Raw genomic sequence first — 24,971 nt, 5'->3', positions numbered from 1 at the left:
AATTAACAACCAACAAAAACTACCATCAAGGTATGTTTGAGGTCAAATAAATCATCCCAAAATAAATAAAAGATTGCGATTATGAGACAATAAAGTAATGAATAGTGATAAAGTCTGCTCCCTGCAGCTAGGTGCACGCACACTTGCTCCATCCACTCTCATGTAAAATATTACATCCAAGTCATAAACACTATCAAACATGGATGCTAGCTAGCTTCCTGGTTGATTAAATTAAGCCAATAGTCTAAAAACTTGCACTCTGCTGCAAGGCCACCAGATGGGGAGATATGGTTGTAAAAAGATTTCCAGTCCTGTAGAATTCTATGGGGTAAATATTTTCTTTGTTGATTGCTTCAGTTCTTGAGATTATTGTTATTACTTGGGAGTGAATTGTGTTTAAGAATGCACTGCACACCTAGCCTTCAACCTTTGGTAAATTTGAACACTGTAAGATTTTGTATAGTCCTGTTTATGGTATTAGTATCAGTGCCAGCTAGTGGCACGCTGATGCTATCTAGTGGTTAACAGTATGAACCATGTTGGCTCCAAAACTTAATGTTCTTTTAAAATTAAAGACAAAAATATAAATTTGTAAGTAGCTACCTACAGTGTAATTATGTACTTTGTGATATTTGACAACTTTGCATACCATATCTTGTCATCAGACTCCTATTATTGCTGATCTACAACTTTACCTCCATAAGGCTGGTCTCAGGAGGGACTCTGATGACTTTCTTTCTTATAATTTTGACCCTAGTCTTTATTGATGCACACTCACAATCACACCTGCAGCCAATTTAGAATCGCCCAGTAACCATGGCAGGAACCTGGAGTATGTGGAGAAAACCCACACAAGTACAGGAAAACTCCACACAGAAAGGGTAGAAAGCAGAGGAGAAAATGTGTTTGTGGGAGAAGAATAAGACAAGAAGAGGTGTGTGTGTGTTTCAGTGAACAGGAGATGGGTCAGCTAAAGGGTCAGATGGGTGTCTCAGGTCCTGTGTCAGGTTTTTGCTGCTGCTGTTTTGTTTTTTTGTTTGTTTTTGTTTTTAAGTCAGAGACCTCTTCTTTTATCCTCCACTTGTCCAGTTTCTTCAATTGACTATACCAAGATATACCAAGTTCTTGGCTAAAAGGTCTTTGAGAATCACTTTAAAAAAAGAACTACTAGTTCATGCCGGTCAAACTGTTATGTACGGCATTATTTTTTTGATTCGGTGAAAGGAAGGGCTCACTAGTTCGCTCAGTCTTTGGGGGAGCAGAGAAGGAGATGAGAGACAGGAAGGAGACAAGAGCAGGTGTGTGTGCATGTGTGTCTGTGTGAGGACACTTAATTAAACATAATCGTATCCTTTTCAATAACATCATGATAATACACACAAAAGCTGGTGAGTGCACTTCAAACATTTGTGTAAATATATTACACATAATATACAACATGATTGTTACTTCCGTACAATTGTGGGCATTTAAATTAAAAACAAACAAAACACAGCTAGTTTTGATTCAGTATGCTAAACCCTAGCATGGCTGGGTTTACCCTTTACAAAATGTCTTGTGTTGATGAGTTAGTGAAATAACTTTATCACTGTGTCTTATGATACAACATGCATCCTCTTTGTTGTTGATACTGGGTGTAACCGTGTATATCTTGCATCTGTCCATTGCCAGCTATTTTATTTTTTACAAATCCAGCCAACTCTCAAGTTAATGTGCTTTTTTCAATCTGACAAGCTTCAGTTTTCTGCATTCTCTTCAGCGTCCTCTTATCACCACACTGTGCCAGTGTTGCTGTGGCCCTTCCACTCCATCTTAGTCTGCTGTCCCTTTAAAACAGGGGAGAGATGTAAATGTCTTTGGAGTAAAGGGTAGCATGCGAAGCATTCAGTTGAGTGAGTCTGGATTACCTCTTTTAATGTCTGTGTCACTCGGGTTGTTTGAACAAGGAAAGTTCAAAGGATTAAGCCGATTCGCTAATGAAGAAGCGGGGCAAAGTCTAAAACCCATTAAACTCTTATTAATATAATTGTCCTGTCCGAAATCAATCATCACAATTGACTCTGGCCTGGAGACGGGGCACAAATAGTGGCTTCGATTTTGCACTAAAAAAGCGGTAAATATAATGGGATTAAAGAAACTTGCTAATTATAAATAGCATACTGTGTAATTTTACGGGGGGTAGAGACATGTTGCCACCAGCTAGGAGACACAAAGTTGAAATCCGGTGGATCACAGTGATTTATCTTCAGGGTTGAGCTAGGCGGAGCGAAGCATCCCCCCCGATAGACAGAAGCAGGCAGTCCGGGGCGGAGAAAAGTTACAGCTTGGTGGAGTTGTTTCTCGTGCTGCTACGGCTCGCTACACATTACCGGTGTCACAAACTAATTATTTAGAACACAGTGACAAAAGCTAAGTAGTCGCTTGACTCTAGCTAACAAGAACGGCACCCGGGAATAGTTGAAAAGGAAACAAATACTTCTTCGACAAGAAGGTATGGGAATGACTGCATCTTACACTTTTTGTCCCCACTTGTGCACTTGTTCGCTATTCATTTCCTTTCCGCTTAATATCTCTGCTTCACTCTGTTTTCTGGACGATTTTTTTCATTTAAAAAATCTTAGCTGGCCCACTTCAGTCAACTTTTTGTGGGTGTATTGTTTTCAAAGGCCAGTGTCGGTGCGTACACACAGTTGTCATGACAATGCTAGGGAAACCCTGCGCGAGGCACGTTGAGAGACACAAAAGGACCCCGGCTTAGCTTTGCTTTTAAACTTTTTTTTAATTAAAAAACCCCAAAGAGTGTTCTTTTTTTGTCTTTTACCCGTCAACGAGAAAGATATAAAAAACAAACAAACAAACAAAACCAAAAAAAAAAAAAAGCGGCTTTGTCAACATTTATTTATTAGTATCCTGTGTCAGTGGAAAGAGGAGCACTTCGGGGGAGGTAATGAGGTCAGAAGGATATGTGGAATCTGTTGGGCTAAGGTGTGTCCTGTGTTTATATGAGGCAGATTGTGACCCTGCCAGTCAGGAAAAGGATGCTTTTAGTCGGCCCTTTGCTGCTTTATGGTCAGCACACATGTGGAAATGACTGGCTTCTACAATAGAGAGTGAGCAGCACACAATTGTTTTAGGGGAAAAGGAAAAAGATGTGTGTGTGTGTGTGTGTGCGTGTGTGTGTGCGAGAGAGAGAGAGAGAGAGAGAATGGGAGTAGTAGCTGTGTGAATGACAAAATAAATACATGTGTTACACTATGGTATGTTTGCATTTGTGTGTAGATGGTAGGAATCTGAGGACTGGGTAACATTAGGTGGTCATCAACTTACGGGCGGGGGTTTTTGAAGGTGGGTGGAGGGTAACTACAGTTCAGTCATACAGCAGACACACCAGACGGAGCAAATTGGGACCTACTGGCTGGAATGAAGCTGGCAACACGCAGGATAAGAAAGCTTTTCGCTCAGATGACTCATGGTTATGCTTGTTTACAGTCTTGTGCAAGGGAAGTTTTCACTATTCCAGGTGCTTAAAGATGAGTGTCTCGTGAACCGGTGCCATGCTTGTCATTAAGTGCAGTGCCAGCGAAATACTCTAACATTAGTAACCTCTGAATACAGTCCAAGCTGTGAGTACTAGGATCCCTAAATATACCTTTAAAATAATAATTATATTCCACAATAGTTCTCTCTTTATGGATATATGAAGGTATGAATTTATTGGTGCCTGTTCTCAAAGCTTCCTTGACTGTCAGTGCAAAAGGCAAACATATTCATGGTTAAGCCTTTAAAATATAGTACAGTAGAGCACCACTTGTGCTAATCTGAAGCAGGCTGAACAAAACCTGGAATGAATGCATAATGCTGTAGTTTTAATAACAGGAGCTATTACAGTTGCATACTTCCTTTCCTCAATAGGAATCATGCTTTCAAAGATAATGCATGGCTGCATCGATCATTTATCCTCCCTTGGATCTGTGGCAACCTTCCGTCTCTGCTTGTGTGTCGGGGCATGCAGCCGCATCTCCTCAGCCTAGCTTGTGCCCGTAGGGCCTGGAAGCACATTTAAAAAAAAGAAGAAAAAAAAGAGACACTAAACATACAAGCACACACACTCATTCACACACTCATGCACACGGGGGCAACATGAACAAACCTACATCAAAGATACATCTGTTTCTTATGCATGTTTGATGGGACAGGCAGGCAGCGGCTGGCTACTGCTCCTGCTTACCGTACAGCATGGATCAAGTATGCATGACTAGGTGGAAGGAAAGGAAAGGTGTATACCTTACAAATATGTGAAAAGAGAAATAAAACATGCCGTTTTTAAATGTTGCTTTAATCTTTTATCATCATACAGTAGGATTATCAAAATCTAGCTAGTGCTGGCAGAACTAGAAAGCGATAATAAAGCCGAGATACCAGTGAGTCAACACTTTGCTCTGTTGTGGAGTCGTCTTTTGTTCTTGCTGTTTGATGTATTGTTGTTCTTTTTATCTGTGAACAGCTGGTATAAATTGCTTTGTCTGGTTGTCTGTCTGTTGACCAAACTCTGCCATGCTGGGACACAAAAACTCAATCGACTGGTTCCCCAAACAAAGAGCATAAGGGCATTTATGCTCGGTGGAAGTCTCCATTTATTTTTGTTTCTTTATCACAATCAGTCCATTCCAGGGCACATTAGTCTCAGTTTAGTACGGTTTGCCACATCAAACGTAAAAATAAAAACTAACTAATAACTTCATTGCATGTCATGTAATCCCAATGCCCTCCTCTGTGATATCAGTATGATGTATTCAGTTAAAAGTAGGAACTTGACCTTACAGCACATTTCAGCATCCGCTGTCTTTTCTTAGCCAGAGATTTCCTACCATCAGCAAAAGATTGGCTCCTAATCCCTGTATTTTTTTTTTTTTTTTTTTTTTGGACTGCAGTAGATCTTGGCACAGGGAAATAAGCGCATCAAAAATTTAACTGAAGTTCACCTTCCAAAACATTCAGCACTTTGGATCAAGGCAGCATCCCGTCGGTTCAATCCGACAGTGTGTTTTCCCTCTCGCCAGATGTTCAGCTTAATTAACATGCAGGCTCGGGGCAAAAGAGGTGTTAGCACCCATACGCAGTTTATCCAGGTGCTGCAGCTCTGCATAATTGCCTGACATTTAAATGAAAGCTATTGATTAGATTCATGCGCATTGTACTGATTCAAGTTGAGCTGTGTATGTGTGAAGAAAAAGAAAAGAATAACTGTCACTGTAGACCTGCAGCAGTAACTTGATTAGTCAATTACGCCATCACAGGAAATCAAAGAGCAACTGTTTTAGTAATTTAATTGTTGAGTAACAGTTACTTATTTAGAAAAAACCTTCCTTGGTACCATATTGTAAATCTCAGCCTTTGTGATTTGATTCATTTTTTTTCTTGTAATGCTTTTAGCTAATCTTAAACACTTATTTTCTTTTAATAACCTTTGGAAAGGTCACCTATACTTCTAATAGATCCACTGCTGTACTAAAATCCTTTATGTCCTGGAAGTCCCAAATTATCATGATTGAGTTGGCTCAAATACTACAGCTTGACTCTTAACTGGCAAACATGAGCGTGTCTGCCCTAGTATAGTAATATTGGCAATAGTATAGGATTAATTATAAAAACATTTTTGCTTCTTTAAATGTGCCTAAAAGGGCTATGGGGATCTTTTTCCACTAAAGACTTTCAAAAGTTGACTAAAAACTAGTCTCTTTCAAGCATATTCAGATTGGGCTTAATCTCAAGGAGTACCTTAGACCTATGGTCTGGGTTTCGCAGTTCTGAAACTGAGAACAGATTTGCTTGTTTTGTCATTATGTACTAGTTTACAAGTTTTACCTGACATATTTTCCTGTATGTTTATAGCTTCACCAGATAACAGGACATGGACCCTTTTCTTTGTTTCACGAATCTCCAGAATTTTCCTTGCAACTCCTTTGACTCTTTGCTTATACTGAGGCTGCTAGCTTGTGGCTGGCTCTGAGCTCTTGATAGCTTTAGCTTTAGCTACTCTGCCTTTGTTAGTTTCTGTTCTGCTGTTTGCTGTTTGTTTTCTGCTGTGTGAAGGTAATGTAAATGTTTGATTTGGGTTGCTGTTCTAAACATTCAAAAAACATTTGAGAATCTGTGTTGAGTGAGGACTCACACTGAGGACTGTCTGCCTGTGTTCCTGTGCTTGTCGTGCACAGGCTTGCTAGCTGATCTTTCAGTCACCGGTCAAGGCCGGTAACACTGGCAATCAGTCGATTCTGGTCCCTGGCTGGTCAACCAGGGCATCTCTATTTATCATGTCATCCAGTGTTATGCTTGCTTTATTGTTTTTTAGTTGTTGCCATTTAAACACTACTAACTTTAACTAAAGGTTAACTAATAACAACTTTATTGTTTTCCTTCTATAAATGAACCCATAGGTTTAACTACATGTAATATAAAGTAAAATTACATAGTTATCTACAGTAATGATAGTATTTACAGGATATTTTTGCTTTACAACAGTGTTTTTCACTAATAAAGACAGATAGACATCTTTAAATGTACTCCAAGCATAAAATGACTTGATTTGTTATATATCATAGTTACATGGGTCTTTGGACTTGCCAGAAAAAATGTCTGTAAGTGTTTCCTCCTTAACCCCTGGCTAAGTGGATGGCACAACACAGAAGAGCTAACTCATCATGCCAGGACTCTGCAGTCTATTCATACTTATAGGCGAGTGGCCACTCTTTCAATGATGAGGATGTACACATCCTGGACAGGGAGGAACTCTGGTTTGAGTGAGGAGTCAATGAGGCCATTTACGTGAAAAGGGAAAGACCATCTCTGAATCGAGGAGGGGGACTAAGGGTACATCTGTCACCATCTTACAATGCTGTGATTGCTGCCATTCCCCAACTCTCTGTGAATGCTACTTACGGCCATTGATCAATGGTCTTTGATCGGTGGTTGTTGATCAATGGTCATGACAAATTGCATATTAATGATCAAGAATCTGACTGTGCGGCCCATTGTTTATCAGTGGTGCTAGTTTTAGTCATTGTGCAAATGTACTGTAAGGTTGGGGAAACCTGCGCTCAGTGGAGACTGAAGAAGTCAGTTGGATGAGCGACGAAACGTTTCTCCCATTGAAAACGGGAACAGAATTAACTTTTTGGAAGTCAGTTCCATTGCTACACTAAATGTACAAATCATGTAATTAACCAGTTGTAAATGGATGTAAGAAAAGACCTGATAGTCCTGATCGTGTTTATGGGCTTTAAACACCTATTCAGATTCATTCTAGATGTGTAAGTAGAAGGCTGCGATACTTGGTAGTAGTAGTGTAACATTCAGAGAAATTCACAAAGGACACAGAAACCAGCCCTATGCTCTGTTTCCATCATAAATCACACAGCTTGACGATAACGTTGAAACTCAACACCTCAAGATCTCACTGGGCTTGAGAGGCCCTTAAAAAAACACGGAGAGGTTGACAGATACAGAGGACATGCAAACTACAAGACCGATAGCTTGAAGGAAAAATCACCTTCAGCTTTAAAATGAATGATGATTTTGATGTATGACTTAAAGATAGGCCCACATGTGCTTGTTCAGCATTTCCCTCTGTTTTACATTGTTTACAGTGTGCTGCTGACCTCAGCTTCCTAACTGGGAAAACAAAGGAATTTCACCCTACTGTAAAAATAACTGTCGATAAATACAGGCCTTTTCTTCTAATGCACTTTCGGAATAACACACTTGTTTCTCTGCTTCCAGGAAATAAACAAGTGGGTGTAAAAAGGAGGACTACAAATCCCCACCTGGGGAGCCACTGGAGCCTCAGGGTGCTGGAATGGAGCAACTCATAGAGTAAGACAGATCATGTCTTTCTTTATCTTATTTGACAGCTTGTTTTACACAGATTGCTGACATGTTTTATTGTGTTTACTAAATGAACGTCCTGTCTCTATTTTGGTGCTTCCTGGAACTGTTGTTGCCCAAGCTTCAGCTGCATGCATGGCATTGTGTTTGGCGGTGTATAGCTATACTGCATCTACTAAGAGATTACATCAGCTCACCAAGCATTTTGGGAACTGTAAATAAGATGCCTTAAAAAGAAACTTCAGGGGCCAAATGTTTCAAAGACTTTGATTTAAGGATATTTATAAGTGATTAAACAGTGGTGACATCTAAACACATCTTTTGTCTTTCTGCATGTTTTGGATATTTTGGTGAGGCAGGTTGTTGAGGTGCATGTCTGTGCATTTAGAAATCTTGTTATTTTCTATTCTTAGCTAAACAGAACTCATCATCGTCCAGCATGCGAAAGGTTGGCTCTTTTGATTTGATGGAGGCAGTTCTGCGAAAGTGAGGGTTGGATAAACAATCTTGCAAGGCTCTCTGAACCAAAGAGGGCAGGCAATACAAAGCAACCCACATATAACATGAATACGCTTGGGAGCAGTCGCATCTCGAATTCAATGAAGGCACGCAATTATTCGTAAACTCTGTGGCTACGTTTCTTCTTTGAACAGCGAGTCAGCAGAAAGTTTAAAAAAGCCTGGAAAGGATGGCGCAGAAGAGCAGTAACCACACCATCTGAATGTTGTTGGGGGATGGGCAGGTGATTTATCTGACCCTAAATGCCTTTTGTCCACTTTGCGAATGCAAAAACTCTTAGCTCAGCGTCATGCCATCTAGCTCAGATTCAGCTTTTATAATGTGCTGTTATCCTCTGAAAACCTGCTTTCCTTCATTCAACGCACAGTAGTTTCCTCTGCAAACATGTGCGGTTCTCGTCTTGTCGACGCTGCTGTAGCTGGGCAGAGTGTGATAAGAGCCATGGGAGTTCTATCTTCACTCCTCAGCTCATTCTGCAGATAGCTGAAACAGGATTGGCATTGTGTTTCTGGGCTGTGTGCACATACAGTAAGCGCTGTGTGTGTGTGTGTGTGTGTGCGCGTGCGTGTGTGTGAATCACACGATCCATGGTGGGATTTCATTATACATATCTTTCAGCGGCATGGACGCAGAATGTATAATTCATACCTGTGACTGGGCCTAGAAAGGGATGCGTGCCTGCTTGCTTTCCCTTCAGCTCCCTACACTCCAACCTGTCAAGTGAGACCATTCATTTACAGTAACCAAGTGTCAGCCCTACTCGTGTCTCATATTGAGTCAGTGATTGTTGAATCAGCCCTCCTCCCTTTCTGACACCTCTGACTCCCATGCCAGGATGACTAGCTTTCTCTTAATGATTAGATTACGTCACCGACCTGCTGCTGCACCATGCCAAACTATGAAGTGACAAAGAAGGGCTCCTGATTTGCGCAACTTCGCACTCCCTGGCTTGTGACTCATTGGTGAGTCATGGCAACAGGCAAGGGGGCTATAAACGCACCCCCATGCATGTTCACACACATACACTCAAGCTTGTACACATGGTTCTGACAGCAAATACTTTCTCTGTTGTTCCCGATAGTGTGTGTGTGTGTGTGTGTGTGTGTGTTTGGTCTTGCGTGAATGCACCCAAAGACACCATATTTCTGTCCTTCCACTCTATCGTTGTGCCTGAGTACAGAGAAACACACGACATTATTTATTATAATCATCACCGGTGTAATAGAGTTTGTGTTTTCCAGATAAAGCGGAGTCAGTAATTGTTTGACACTCGGCGCATTCCAATTAATGTTTTGTTGACTCAGTCTTGATAAGATAAGGCCAAGCATAATAATGAAAACTTGTTATATTTGTGGTTATTTAGATTTAGGTACTCAACCAACAGAGGGCGATGCAACCATTTACCATGAGGAATTAATCCTATTAGCGTTTCTTTGTGTGAATTCATTTGGCAAGTCCCATTTTTAATCTAATTATACAATAAGCCTTTTAAGAAAATATGTTTGTTAGTTGATTGATGTTGCCAGTTTATTGATTAACTCATCAGTATTCTATATTTCAAATACTGGAGTTTGGGAGAGTGGGCGATAATGGCATTTCCATTTTAATGCCTCATAACATTTCCTCTGTCTTCATGTAGTTTTGAATTCCTAAGAGGCTTACTTTTTCATTTGTATATTTGCTATAACAAAATGCCTGGAACATTGATATCTGAGATCACTTAGATGTTTCTTGAATAAGTGTGGTTTAATATTAGATTGCACTGTTTAATATCCCATGACATAGCCTGTCGCTGGTTCACACCTAATTGCAGGTGTTGGCGCTCCTAAACTGTCTTAAAATTGTTTTGTCACAGTAGTATTAGTACTGTGCTAAAGTCTTGAGGCATCCTTCATTTCTTTATATTTTGCTTCCAAGGAGCCAGACTTTCTTATCATAGTTCCAGCTTTTGTGAAGGTCCCGACCTTGTACCTGACCATTTCCAGAGGACTTAAAAATGGCTTGTGAATCATTGAGGCATAACAATGCAACACTTTCTTTCTTCTTTCAATGACTAAAAGAAAAGGCCAAAGATAATGCAGTTTGACTGTAGGGATGCCACAAATGATTATTTTGATAGTCGACTAGTCACCGATTATTTTTGCGATTAGTCGACTAATCAGATCATCATCCATTGGACGTAAAACGTACAGCTTATTGCACCAGCATGCACCTGCTCTTATATGACTATCATTAGCTTACAGCTTTAAGTGCTTAAGGTACGTGCTGACTAAAAATAAAGACAAGATCATAGTTTATTACATTTTAATGAAATTTGCAGATTGTTTCGGTGGAGTTTAATAAACTCAGCTGTCTGCTCTTTGCTATCTGAGATATAACAGGACACCGGAGTATATTCTCGAGCATCTCACACTTCTGATAATCAGTTGTCTGCTTGACGTTTATTCAGCTGTGTAAAAACTATAACTTTAATCTCAGCCAAACTGATTTACTAAGGAACAAAGAATATACTGAAATAAGCCAAACAATAACATTTTTAAGTTATCTAAGTGACTTATATATCATGTTTAACCTGAGTAGTGAAAGACGGCGGTGGGTTTGAAAACGATTTGCCGGGAGTCCGGTGTTCTCACCGGCTCTAGTGAGCCTTGAACCGCCGCTAGCTAACGAGCTGGTGGGTAACAGACGTCTCCGAAGGTGCTTTTGAAAACGTGGTGTCTTGATAAACCAAGCAGATATTTGAAGTTTACACAGCTACATTCTCGCCTGAAAATATGTTAAACGTTTATTTTGTGACCCAGAAAGAATAATAAGAGTAATATTAAAACTAACTAGCTGCCGCCATTGTTGGAAACTGAGTAGGGCCGCGCTATGAATTCTGTGATAGGTTGGGCCACAAAGTATACACCCGACCCATCCTTCAAATCTGGGGAAATGAAGGGCGCATTTGTCGGCCGCATTTGTCGGAGTCTTCAAATTTGGACAGTCTTCATCGTGTCGCTGTAACGTAATCGGCCTACAAATACGGGCACAGGAGGATGCTGTTCCTGAATTTGGACACAGCTACGATACCGGACACTACTTCTTCTTCTTCGGGGCTTAACGGCAGCTGGCATCCTTGTACATGCAGTGCTGCCATCATCTGTTTCAGTCCGTTATTACACTCTTAAACCCTACTACTTATTCCTTCCGTCTTTTGGGATCTTACAAAGCTTCAAACGACGCGTCTACTATTAAATTAGTCGTTGACGATTTTGATAGTCGACGTAATCGTGACTAGTCGAATAATCGTGGCAGCCCTGTTTGACAGGCAGCATTGTTTACACTGTGTTCTTAAAAAAATGTGAGGAAAACAGGCAAGTGGAGGATAAAAGAAGACGTGGAAGGCCTAAAAACAACCTACAGTAGATGAACAGTATCTGAAATTCAAGTTCTTCAGAAATAGAAAATCCATCAAAAAAGTATTGAGAGGTGTATCTGGCATTACAGTTGATCCATCTACTGTTCACTAAAGCCTCATCAGTATTGAAGAAGAAGCCATGTTTAAGAATGGGAAACATGGAGAAAAGGTTGGGGTATGCCAAATTACACAAAACTGGACTGAAAATCAGTGGCAAAAGGTCTATTGAAGTGACCTTGTCGTCAAAATGTACGAGGTCAGAAGTGGTGTCCAACATTAAGTGTCTACAGCCTTCTGTAAAACAGAAGGTGGAGGCTCTGTCATGGTTTGGGACTAGATTTTAGGCCGTGGTGTTGGGAATCTTGTCAAAATTTATGGAGTTATGAAAGCGGAAAAGTACCATCAGATTGTCTGATTAGCAGCACCATTTTTAGCATGTCAGTGATCTCAAACAGACTGCCATTGCAGTAAAAACATATCTGGATATGTCGTGGAACACTATCAATCATGGTTTGCACAACCTCAACATGACCTCAACATATTTGAGGAAGTGAAGGATCATCTTGACAGAGAACAGAAAAAAAGGCAGCCAACATCCACAGAAGAGCTTTGAATGTCCTTCAAGAAGGTGGGAGAACCATTCCTGAAGACTACTTAAAGAAATTACAAGAAAGTTTGCCCAAGTGAATTCAGTCTGTGTTGCAGCATATAAGTGGTCATACCAAATATTGACTTTCAAGCTCGTTTGAATTGTCCAAACGTTTTGCTTATATACTTCCATGTATGCAACACTACTTAAGAAATAAGGAAAAGAAGACTAGTCAGCAGTAGGTCAAATACATAGATTTGGCATGGTTCTTTTAAATACATAAAAAACAAGAATAATCTGTTTAAGGAAACATTGAGGCCAGACAAAATTGTCTAGATAAATGTACAGTGATTTTATTTTACATTGTGTATATTTTGTCCTGCCAAAATAGCTTTGACCCATCTGGGTATTAACCTAGGAGAGCATCGTGGTCTTGGACCATCTTGATGCTGGCAGCAGGGTCTGCAGATTGGATTTGTTAAAATGCTCCATCTGATTGGCTTGTAGAGGAGCGTTGAAACTGAGTCAGTGCCCTGGCCTGTTTGTCGTGTTCCTTGTGCTCGTCATGATTACATTTTGCGGTGTGGCAGGGCACAGTGACCAACTGTAGAGGTCTTTGCTTTAAATAAGTGCCAAGTTTGGACTGCAGTACTCTTGTTGCTGGTACATGTAAAAATGACAACCATATAAATGCATGTACCCAAGGCTTTCCAGCAGAATAATGCATTATGACAAGAGGATCAATACTATTTACTTCATTTGCCAATGTGTCTAATCTTACTATTTGTCATCATCATCACGTTGACGGGGACGTTATGTGACTGATTATAGCAGTTAGGGTCATTCTTCACTGGACTGTTTATCTTGAGTAAGTACATTTATTATCTAGAAAAATGACATGAAATCATTTGAAGAGCTTAATCCAGGGTTTAAATGTGACTTATGTCTTGGGCAAAAGAAAAAAAAAAAGGGAAAAAATGATCGCAGAAGGTGCAGCAGTGTTTTAGATGCTTTAATGGGTCATTTGTCTTTGCACACAGCAGAATCATTTGTCTGGAACAGCTGACCAGAGTAAATGTACAGGCTACTTTTTTAACGGAATTGAATTACCTCCACTGAGAGTAAGCTGGCAGCAATCTGATAAAGAAGTCAGTGTAAAGAAATTGAAGCCTGCTGTCTATTAAGGGGTTCTCATCCCCTATAAAAGTGCTTTAAGGAAAACAAACACCCTAGGCCGATGTCAGAAAGTGGACGCCTGGGAGTCAGGCTCTTCAGAACTGAGGCAGGCAGATGACGAATGTAAAATTAATACATAACTGCTCACAAAGGAGACAGGAGGCTACTGGACGTCTTGTAAAATGTGTATTTCTGCATGAATAACACTAACGTTTAGTAGCTCTTTATGCTTTTATGTTACAGTGGGTTTTATTCGTTTTTTGCGAATGAACAGATAACTATGAAGCTTAGTAGAAGATTCAAGATATTTATTTCCTAAACTCTACTGTGATGAGCTGAGCGAATACTTTTTGTCACTGGGGAAATATAACTGGCTCTAACTGGGCCATTCAGGACTACTCTGTCACACAGAAGCAGTGCTGGCTGCACAGACAAACTGGTGCTGGTACTTATGGCCTTTACACTGCTTTATTTATGTGAATTGTTTTTGATGATGATGATTTATGGGTTGTTCCAGCTCTCGGTACTCACTTAGTTGCGCTCTACAAAAAATAAAGCGTTACCCTACCACACACCCCCTCTTACTTGGTGCAAAATACACAGCCTTACTGTGAAGTGAAAGCTGAGACGCGTCACTGGCAAAGTGGCTGCTGTCTGAGGGAATATTTTAGCTGTCTTGATGAGTTCAGGATTTATTAGGCCTAATGGCGTTGACGTCAGATCAGCATGCTTGTTTTTTGCCTTAGCTGCCGTGTTTCTTTCTTTGATCTTTGTCACAACTAAACAACTTGAGGTGCCTGTTTACGTTGTGCTCATCTCTATGCATCATGCTGAGTGGAAGTGTGCTGCATGCATTCGGGCTGAGAAGATGGATTACTGCTGCCTCGCAGGGAGCGACTGTGTTTGTGCGCCCTATCTGTCCACGTGTAAGCCGCTGGGCCTGATTCTCCAAGGACGTGCGAACAACATACCCGGGAGGTCTCATGCCTGTGTTCTTAAGACAGACACGATCTCAGTACCCTGTCAACCCCTGCTGCAAACACTCCCATGTGCACACGCTTAAAGAGTAATGCATCAGCGCCCCCCTTTGATTCCCGGTTGTCCTTTTCTGTTATTGTACCTTGAAGTGGAGTTTTGACACCAAACATGGCTCGCTTGTCCCCAGAAATTCTGAGTGTGTTTTTGGTTTGGGTTATTGCGAACACCAACGGAAGAGCACTCGCTGCACATCGAACACCCCACCTCCACATGTGCACTCGCACACACAAATAGATACAGCAGTGGCAGCCTAATCATTCTTCAGACAATGAAGGCAACGAGGAAGCGCACTCAGCGGAGTGCATATCCCACTGAACTGCCGCATAATGAATCATGAAGGGGAGTCAGCTGGACATCAGACATGAGCAAAAACAGAAGCAGTGGTCAGCTTCCATCTAAACAAAGACTGTGTGTGTGTATGTGAGGATGTCTGAAGTGTTTATGTGTCGTTAAAAAAGGACAGCAGTGAACATACTTAGCTGCTGTGTGAATGTGAGTTACTTGACTGAAAGAGGGAGAGGGAAAGAAGGAAAAAAGCTATAGAGTCCTCTAGGGGTTTCTGACTCAGAAGAGTATTGAATTTTGCATGAAGAGTGTTAGAAGTCATGTCTTACAATAGGACATGTCCAGGATGTAGCCTGCTTCTTTCCTATCCCAGTCAGCTGAGATAAACTCCAGCTGCCTCTGTGACACTGAACTGGATAAGCGGTTAAGAAAATGGGTAGATGGGTATCATACAGTAGAAGGGAAATTTCTGCCTATTGCTGCTGTGTTTGTGTTGCTGTGGCAGTACACATGTCTTAAGATTGAAGTTCTACACAAGTTAGCAAAAGACAAGCTTAAAGGTTTTAGGTGAGCACAAAAAGCCTTCCATTTAAACCCACATGAAGTGAAGTATTACCGGCCATATTACCGGCCATATGGCCGTAGGGCTCGGCCATATCATACCGTTCACCGTGAACGGTATGATATGGCCGAGCCCTACTAACTAGTATCTTTTTATAACTTGTTAAGTCTTTGTGTCTGTATTGGGTGTTCGGGTGTTTTTTGTTACTTTGATAGTCTTGCATCTTTTGCGTCTTACCTTTAGTTATATTTTCCCCTTGTCTCCTCATCTGATTTGGTTGAGCTGTATCTAGTTTCTCAGATGTTTCCTCCTCCTCCGGTTGCCCCCTGTGTCTGTATTTGTGTAGTTATATCAGCCTCAGTTTTCTTTATTCTTTGCCATGATGTCTGTTACTCTCCCTTTTTGGATTTTTTTTTTACATTTTTTTTATCTTAACTCACTTTGGATTTTGTATGAACTCTTGAGTTGTTCCCTTTTATTGCCTCTTAATTGGTGCTCTGAGATCATCCATCTTATTCCCAGTGGACCTCCCGTTTTCCATGATGATAGCTTTGTACCTTTTTTAGTTGTAAAACACTCACCTATCTCTCCGTCGCTCTTCACCACTCCATCTCGACACCCTTTCACCAGCAAACACGTGCCGAAACAAAAAGCTGAGGAGAGATAGTGATAAACCATCTCTGTAACAAGATGTTGATGCTACATCAGGCTCCAGTTTGAAACTCAAACTAACAGACAGAAATACCCTCCTTCTGTTTTCTCTCACTTTGAGATGACGATGAATCAGTGTAGCAGCTCCGTACACGCACATTTATTTTCAGAGTGCAGACATGCGACCACTGGCAACGCGTGTGTGTGTGTGTCAGAAGTACTGATTATATCTGCTATATGCAAGAGATGCTGACATGAAACTGCAGCAAGGCAGAATAAATTTAATATAAATCTAATACTAACAGTGATTTAAAGCAATAATGGGAAAACAAACCATTTATCACATTTTCTTCACAGTCAAATTAAATGACATCATCATACATCAGCATCGTTGCATTTTGCACACTGAAAATCATAAATTCAAGACAACAATGACTAAAACGCACTTTGACCCAGAATATAGTCCTGATGCAGAGCTCTTACATGCTATCAGGTACTTTTTTAAAGGTGTGAACTGAATGAAATTTTGCAGCTATGTAATCAGAGCTGAAGCCTAGATGCTTACAAACAGCTTTACAGGAACTTGTAAAGTCCTTTCAGTCATGTTTCTAACCTGCTGTTATGAAGCTATATCCAGGCTAAATCATGTCAGTGAAGCTCTACCGATAAGTATTGATTTACTTCCTAATCACTAGAGAATAAACGGGGAACCACTTCTGAGATCAGCAGACTTCTAGAGGTGGGGCTGGAATTGTTTTAATCTTCTACTACAGTTCTTTTTACCTTGTCATTTCTACGAACACCTTGAAATTACATGTTTTTGACATCAAGAAGCAGTTTTGACTTGCAACCTGGAAGAGATGTTTCATCAGTAGTTTTACAGGTCAAGGAGAAGAGAAATTCAGAGTCAGCAACCGATACTTACATGGATTCATCTTTTATTTAGACCACCCTCCTAGGGCTAGCAATTCCCTGGATTATAGTGTATCTCCTGGCATTATGCAGACAGGGGTTGGGTGCTGTCATATAGTGAAAGAGAAAAAGATGGATAGATGGGCTAAAATGAGGAAATTATGGAGGCAAAGAAGAGGAGACAGAAGGGCTGTCTAGTTCCTCAGCCTTCAGGCAGAGCATTTCCATTTGTCTTTCTGATGATGGTTAAATTAGAGGAATATGACATTTCACTGTGGTGCGTGTAGGTGTTCCTGCTTTCCAGTGTTGTTGAGTCTGCGTAGGACATCGAAATAAAAAGTTTTAAAGTGGAAATCATGTGCTTTTTCTGCTTTTTCTGCATCTTCTGTCTTGGATCTGTATGTGGTCTGAATTGGGGGATATTCTAAATATGTCCACCTCAGACAGAGCAGTTATTATGTTCGGGGTGGCACAGTGAGAAGCAAAGATGGGTCTTAGTAAGTTACAAAATTCTAAATACTGAACACTGGCAGTGAGTCAACATTTATTTACAAAGTGATAATTAAGACAAATATGTTAAGGAGTGAAAATGAACAAAAGAAGGAAGTGACTAAACTTCAGGGTCTCCTCATGCAGCAAAACAACATACGCAAAACCTAATAAAAAACAAAAGCCCTAAGCTACATAATCAAACTAAAGCGACAGAACCTGCAGGTCTTTGCTACAAAACCACAGAGAAAGTGGTTAATGATAAAATGGTAAACCCAGCTTCCATCGCCTCAGAGACAGATTTAAACAAATGCAAAGTAACAGGAACTAAACTTTCCAGGTTTGCCCCAAGTCACTTTTAAGTAAGGCATTTCAAATGATGCCAGACAAGCCTAAACCGAATATCAACCCAACACAGAGCCCAGTGGCCAAATGGCAAGGATCACTTGGCAATGGGGCTCTAGATATACAGCCCCTCTAACAAGCAGCTGCTTTTCGCCCGTGGCAGATCTGGAACACAGAAAAAGAAGTCAAAAGGTCGGCATGAGAGTGTAAAATGATAATTCATTGTTCTGTGTTATATGTGTTCAGCTTCCCTGTAGTGTTGGCCCTGGTGTGGGAATGCATTTGTAGAGCATTTAAGAAAGTATGCCCTGGATATGACCATCTCAGACACCGCATTCGCTCACACTTGTCAAACCTTTTGCTCACAAAGGACTTGAGGACTTTTTCACATTGCCTCATAAAAAGGCAATTGCTGACCATTATTCCTAAAAATATTCAGAGCCTTTGGCTGAATAATCATCTAATTTCTTTGCAGAATCAATCTGACTTAGATCTCTGAGTTAAAACTGATATCGACCAGTATTGAGTTTTCGCAAATCTGTTGGTATTGGCATTTATCGTTGCCAATAAATGAAAATGAAAAAGAGGAGACGGGGAAAAAAACACCCTTCAGCCATGTTGACATAGTTTGTCCACTAGAGGGCATTCTGCAACTTCCCTGTTGATGACATGTTTTAGGAACACTGCAAACCTTTAAAAAAAAAAAACTTATCCGAGCAGAGTCCGACAGACAAACAAACAAATACATAAATAACTACAGATAATAAATGTTGTGTTTATGTGTCATTTCTCTGAAAGAAAAAGACAGTTTTTTATTTTGGTTTTTGCCAATAAAACATTACACATTACCAACAGTAATGCGTAAAGTGTAATGTGCTACTTTTTCCAGAAGCTGGTGGCAGTGCTCCATACTCTTTTTGCCTGCTTACTTAGAGCTAGCAGGCCACATGTCTTTGCCAGTCATTTGAACAATTTGGGACCGACTTCATTTGAATAGTTTCCAGTGAAAATCAAATAGTATTTTTGCTGGTGGGCAGCGTCCAGAGCTGAAGAATAAGATGTTTGACTTCAACAGAACGCAAACAACAAAAATATATGACTGCTTATAAGTACTCTTGACAGAAACAATTTTGTGCCGTCTCTGTATTTTGCAGCTGTTAACAGGCCAGTGTTCGATTAAGCTGTTTGAAAGGCCTTCTGGCGAGCACACATATGTATGCATACAAGTAAATGTGAAAGCAAGACAGCAGAGTATTGTAGACAGTATTTCGTATCCCTCAATCTTCCCCTTTGCAAAATAGATGCAGAGAGGTAGATGAATTATGTGGTACGCAGCTGCAGCTTGTTCCATACACCCTTGAGCTATGTAGTTAATGTAAGACACACACACACACACACACACACACATGCTCAGGCATATTGTCTTTGAATGACACCCCTGAACAAGTTCAGTTCACACAGATTATAATAAATTAGCTCTCGTTCATAGTTTAAGATTCAGAATTTTGAGGTAGTGAGTTAGTTGACATTCATCCTTTTAAACCTTCCTACTTCTCAGTGTGCACAAAATTACACAGATACCTTTTAAATAGGCAAAAAAAAGAAACGCAAGTGTGCGTGTCACAAAGCATGGTACTAAATACTGGTACTGATTTGTTACCAGTGAGTTCTAACTTAAACACATCGTAATCTGTGATTTCTTTTATGAACCTCCTTTAAATGTTCATGTGGACTGGCATCAGCACCCTGCTGGGAGCTGCACTTTCTAAACATCCGTGCCAACAAATTTTATATCTGTTTGCTGTCCATCATGCACATTGTGCACACTTTGTAGCATCCAGTCACTCTCTTTGGAGCATTGTTAAAGCTGGACAAGTTGCCAATCCATAACAAGATGATACCTATCACACTCACATCCAACCCTGCGGCTAATTTAGAATCACCCGTTAGCCTAACATGCAAGTGTTTGGACTGTGGGAGTAACCTGGAGTAACCGATGGGAACAAACTGCAAAATAGAAAACCCCGACCACGACCAGAAGCTTTTGACCCAGAGAGTTTTCGCTGAGAGAGAACGGTGCAAACCACTGCATCACCGAAGCACTGTGACGCTGAAATAAAGGGGAGGCGATGGAAAAAAGGAGCTTATATCTTTTGGATGTCCTGGGGCAGCTTTGCAGGGCCCTTTACTGATGACTCATAAAGATGGTGGCAGTGTTCATCCTCGGCGTGTAGTGTGTGTAAGCGTGTGTCTTTCTGTGCAGAGTGCTTATCATTCCAGAGACTATCAAAGATTCAACTGGTGTGCTCCAGAATGACGGCGTTCCTTTTACTGCAAATGGCTTCTGTGCGTGTTTCTTATGAATGGTGCTGTCTGACTGATCCCAGTAGGGGAAGCTGCAGAGTGCTGCTGCAGTAATTACAGGAAGAAGCTTTCTTAAACTGTCTCTCACTTTCTCTGTGGCTGTTTCTCTCTTGCCAAATGAGCTGGCGGGGAGGAATGATGTATCAAGGTGTCTGAACTCGAGCACACTATGAATATTTCAGTGTGTCATAAGTCACTATTGATTACATTGTTGCATTTTATGCCTCATTTGCTACACCATTTTTGATTTATGAGCAATACATATATGTGCATATATATATATATATGTCAAATACATTTATTTCTTTAAAAAAAAGAGTGACCAAAGGGCCAAGTTAGAGTATGTACTGAGCATGCCCATCGCTGGAGGGACTCACTTCAGTTGCCGACGGCTGTTCTTTATAGCTGGTCTGTGAAAGCAGGCACACTTCTTCCATAAATGCACATAAACTCACTCTTTATGAAAATCAGATTTCTCTGAGAATATGTACAGAGTAAAACCTGTAGGGAGTAAGGTAGTTCACACTTTGCCCCAACAGCTAAATAGACCTATGTATTTTTAATCGTAATTAAAAGTTTGAGATGACCTCATAACCATTTTAGTTCAATGAAAGCAACTTTTGCAAGCCAAGTATTGTGTTCCCAAATGGATATAGTTAAAGTGAGCATGTTTTTATGTTTGAATGAAAATAGCCCTAAAAAACAGCATTGCATGATTTATTCATCAGCCAAAGCCATTTCAGAGCCAAACGCAGACTAAAGCTGTCAATAGTTGGAGCTCAGCTCTTCCTCACTGTGGTGGTAAATTCTCCTTAGAGGCTTGGAGTTCTCGCCATTGCTTCTGTATCCCTTTTTTGTCAAGATTCACTCACTTTCACTGGCGTTTCCCTCAATCCTTTGAGCTCTTTATTTCACTGTCTCTGTGGCTCAAACTCTTTCCTGTTCTCTCTTTTCTCTCTATTGCTATTTAGCTCGAGCGTCCACATTCATCATCCGAAATTTTAATTTTTCTGCTAAATACTGTAGGCATTTATGTGTCTGCAAATCGATTCACTATTCATAAAACCATATCAAAATTACATTGATAAATATTTAATTAAATGGAATTCAGCCTTATGAGCATAGAGACAGAGCCTAATTTTAAAAAAAAAAGAAAAAAAAAAGAATGCTTGGACACTGCTAGCATAATGGAGAGGTTTTTAGTTCACAAACACTTCTTGTAATGACCAACTACTGCTGACATTTTGGAGATGTTAGCTCTTTATACAGTAAAGTTACAGTGGGATACAAATAATATCAGGCTGATCCTAATCAGTTCCCTAATTGGTTCCCCCGGTTCAAATCACAGACAAACAGTATCCCACAGTTGTTTATGTTTTTAAACCCATTGGGAGGATTTTTTGTATGTTATTGAATGTAACACTGGAAAAAAAACACTCCACCTAAATAACCCCGGAGCCGCCTTTCTAATGGCAGGGACTGTTGCGTGTGATAAATGTGTAAAACTTGTCGATAACGATTGTCATCGCCATTGCATCATCTCAGTAACTATAACGTGGCACTGTGACAAAAAAAAGGCACTACACTTGGCGTGGTGACAAAATCATTCCTCGTCCACAAAACGGGACGGTGGCGCATCTGCCGTTTCTACTGTGTAGGTGTGGAGGAGAGTAGGATTTTATTACAGTAATGCAGCTTTGTGGTACAAATAGGTGTGAAAAACGCTGAAAACAAATATGTGTTGTGGTTGGCGTGGGTAGCTACTCTCTGTGGGTTCTGCTGTGAAGGGTGCTTGAACCTCTATATGGAGTGTATTTCAGACACACCCAACTGGGAGGAGACCCGGGGGTAGATCCAGAACTTGCTGGAGAGATTAAATGTCTTGTCTGGCCTGGGAGTGGCTTGGGATCACCCTGGAAAGCATTGCTGGGAAAAAGGATACTTGGAATATCCTGCTTGGCCTGCTGTCAGTGCAAATGGAATCCGGGCAAGTGGAAGAAAATAAAAGAGCGAAGAAATATATTCTTCTGTTAGTTCTGCAGAAATGTCATTGTGTCTCTTCCAATTATGGGTTCAAATCTCTGGAAACACTAACAAATAACATTTTTGTTGTTGTTACATAAAACTCCCGAATTGACTTTCAAAATGCGTATGCTCCCATCACAGGGATTTTATTACAGAATAACATTTTGTCATCAGCAAAGAGGTGAAATTTACATCCTTTAAAGCTCATCGGCGTCTTTTTTGTCAGTGTTCTCTGTGTCTCTCTGACACTTGAACTCAAATATTAGCATGCCTGCTGGGCAATATAGCCAGACCACGCTGTTTCTCAGATCAATGGGTTGTTGCAGGAGGGGTAGTGCAAATCATAACAGAGAAGCATGGAATGAAGAGAATTTTTCAGAGAGACGGAGACAGGAGAGACCGATCAATAAGCCGAACTCTTCAGCAGAGGAACCTGCAAGCACACAGCCCACACCTTTCACACAACATTAACTTCAGTGTGGAATCACAGTGCAACAAACATCATGCACATGCACACATATACACACACACATGACTTCAGAGGGCATTACACTGACTTTCATTCATTTCTTGGAGATTTACTCCAGAACCCTTAGATCCCCATGACGTAATATGTACCAAAAACACAGACATGCCTTTGAAGACAAATTCTTTTACTTGGACTAATACAAAATCCTGTGGTGCAATTATTCCGATTTTATTAATGCAACTTTGTGCAACGATTAGACTCGTGGTTTTCTCTCAGCAGTTTTGTGGGCTAGTGCTTGCACTAGCTAACTAGATTGTCTAGCAAGGTGCATCAACAATGCAATACTAAATAGGATGCTAATTCCAGTCAGGAAAAAACAACCAATTGTAGTTGCTGAAGAAACTGAAATATGCCTCTAACCATGCATAACATTAATATTTACAGTGTTTCCAATGTAAAAACTGTTTAGCTGTTCAGTTTAGCAATGGACAATCCCCTTACTTTAAGACCGCCTCTGGTATCATTTTTCCCTGAGAAGTTGCTGTTTTAACTCTCTAAGAGGACATATGGGTGAAAGATATCTCTGTTGGAACCTGTAGTAAAAGGTTCTTAGGAGCTCGTCAAAGGGGGAGAGTAGAACAGAAACTACTGTTACTAATGACCTGGCGTCCAAACTGCAGGATGAGAGGCTCAGTGGAGAAGCAGCTGATTATTGCAGTGTTGGTTATTTGTGCCCATGCCGTCCATTACCTGTAAATGTCATGGGCATACTTTAGAGCCCGCTGGATCAGGAAAAGATGCAAATGAGCGAGTTTTATGGTTGAGGTAAAAACAATGAGGTCACAATCACATGTTTGGAGATAAAAATGAAAAATGTAGTCAGGGTGAGACAGTGAATAGACAGAGTAGGTAGCTGTCAGGATGTGTGGGAGGGAGACACACATATATACACAGTGAATCACTAAAAGGCACTTCACAAATAGCCCTCACTCCATACCTCTTTTTCATCCATCCTCATATTTTTTATTTTTTCTTGCTGCACTTGCCTTGTTGTCCCTGTCATCCTGCTATTGTCTTTAATTTTCTCAATATATGTGTCCACCAGCTGGTGGTCCTAGCTAAATCTGCTTCCATTTCATTACTGGTAAGAAAAAAAAATCAGGGTTGAAGACACTCAGCTGCAAATAATTGAAAGACAAACAATTGGAGAAAGTTATCATGGTGGAGCAGGTGCACTTTAGGTTGAATCCGAGTGTGTGTGTGTGTGTGTGTGTCCGCGACAAAGGGAGAGAAACAGGGGTGGAAAAGAAGAGTGAGATCGAAGCTAGAGACAGAGTGATGAACCCAAATGCTCAACCGCTGGCACCTGCTCACCAGCTTTGCTTGAACGCCGTGATTCTGCTCACCGAGAGTCGAAGGGTTGTGTGTGAAAGAATGCATGCATCAGAGAGAGAGAGAGAGAGAGTGTGTGTGCGAGAGGGAGCGAGAGAGACAGAGAGAGAGAGAGAGAGCGCACCATTGGGCATCACAGCCAATATGCACTAAAAAACAGAGAGACTTGGAGTGAGAAAGAGGGGGGTGGGCTTAGGTACAAGCATCATAGCAGCTCATGTTCTCCCACCAGCCCTGCTTCCTTCAGCACACAAGAAGACAGACACTGAGGAACCCTCCCTTTCTCTGTCATTTCTCTCTTCCTCTCTCTCTCTCTCCCACTCCTCCTTCTTGTCTGCTGTCCACTGGGGGAGACACTGCTCCTGCTGTGTCGATTGGTAGGCAGTTACAAACGTTACTATTTTAAGAGAATCAGCGTACAAGCACCGTGTGCGGCAGCAGACGGATCGAAAGGGGAGCGAGAGGCAGGGAAAGGCAGAGCCCTCGTTCTTCCGCACAAGTGTTCTGGCAAAAAGGGATGAAGGAGCACGGGGGAAGTCGGACCTGCAGCTGATGCCAAACTGCACAACTGAATCCAGGTAGAAGTAGAGCAAGGCAGACTGTAAGTCAAGAGGTCGTGCACAGTGGAGCTTTGTAGAAGAGAATCTTTCCTTATTTTACGGATCAACATTAAAAAAAATAAGAGAAAAAAAAAGGAGAGACGGGGAGGTGGAGTTGAGCGACAAGCGAAAAAGATGGCGAGTTTTGGGAAACTCACAGACTACTTTAATCGCCGTAAGTCTCGAGAGGAGCTGCGGGTGGGAAGAAGCTCGCGGCGCAGTGGCAGTTACTGCTGCACTGTGGCTGAGGCCAGGTAAGTCGTGTGTGTCTA

At 41.0% G+C, this 24,971-nt stretch overlaps 1 protein-coding gene and 1 long non-coding RNA gene across 3 annotated transcripts in view; one reads left to right on the top strand and one right to left on the bottom strand.

The window, feature by feature from the left end:
- Nucleotides 1–553: 553 nt before the first annotated feature.
- LOC120728526 lies at nt 554–2,702 on the bottom strand. The gene is made up of 3 exons (XR_005694738.1): nt 2,515–2,702; nt 1,908–1,996; nt 554–1,826 (listed from the first exon to the last, which is right to left on the bottom strand). It is a non-coding gene; the product is annotated as an uncharacterized LOC120728526 (long non-coding RNA).
- The window catches only part of LOC120728525 (ankyrin repeat and fibronectin type-III domain-containing protein 1), a 158,749-nt gene continuing 136,155 nt past the window's right edge, over nt 2,378–24,971 (top strand). Inside the window, exons 1-2 of one of the 2 annotated variants that reach the window (XM_040023505.1) lie at nt 2,378–2,491; nt 7,780–7,872. In XM_040023505.1, coding sequence (XP_039879439.1) covers nt 7,856–7,872 — 17 coding nt within the window. In that variant the 5' untranslated portion in view covers nt 2,378–2,491; nt 7,780–7,855. Of the gene's footprint in view, nt 2,492–7,779; nt 7,873–22,006; nt 24,954–24,971 lie in introns of those variants that run through there. The other variant, XM_040023504.1, reaches the window with a different exon arrangement.

Source organism: Simochromis diagramma, unplaced genomic scaffold (assembly GCF_900408965.1).
Source record: "Simochromis diagramma unplaced genomic scaffold, fSimDia1.1 OVJJ01000208.1, whole genome shotgun sequence".
Classification (NCBI taxonomy): domain Eukaryota; kingdom Metazoa; phylum Chordata; class Actinopteri; order Cichliformes; family Cichlidae; genus Simochromis; species Simochromis diagramma.
This window is presented reverse-complemented; position numbering and strand designations above follow the sequence as displayed.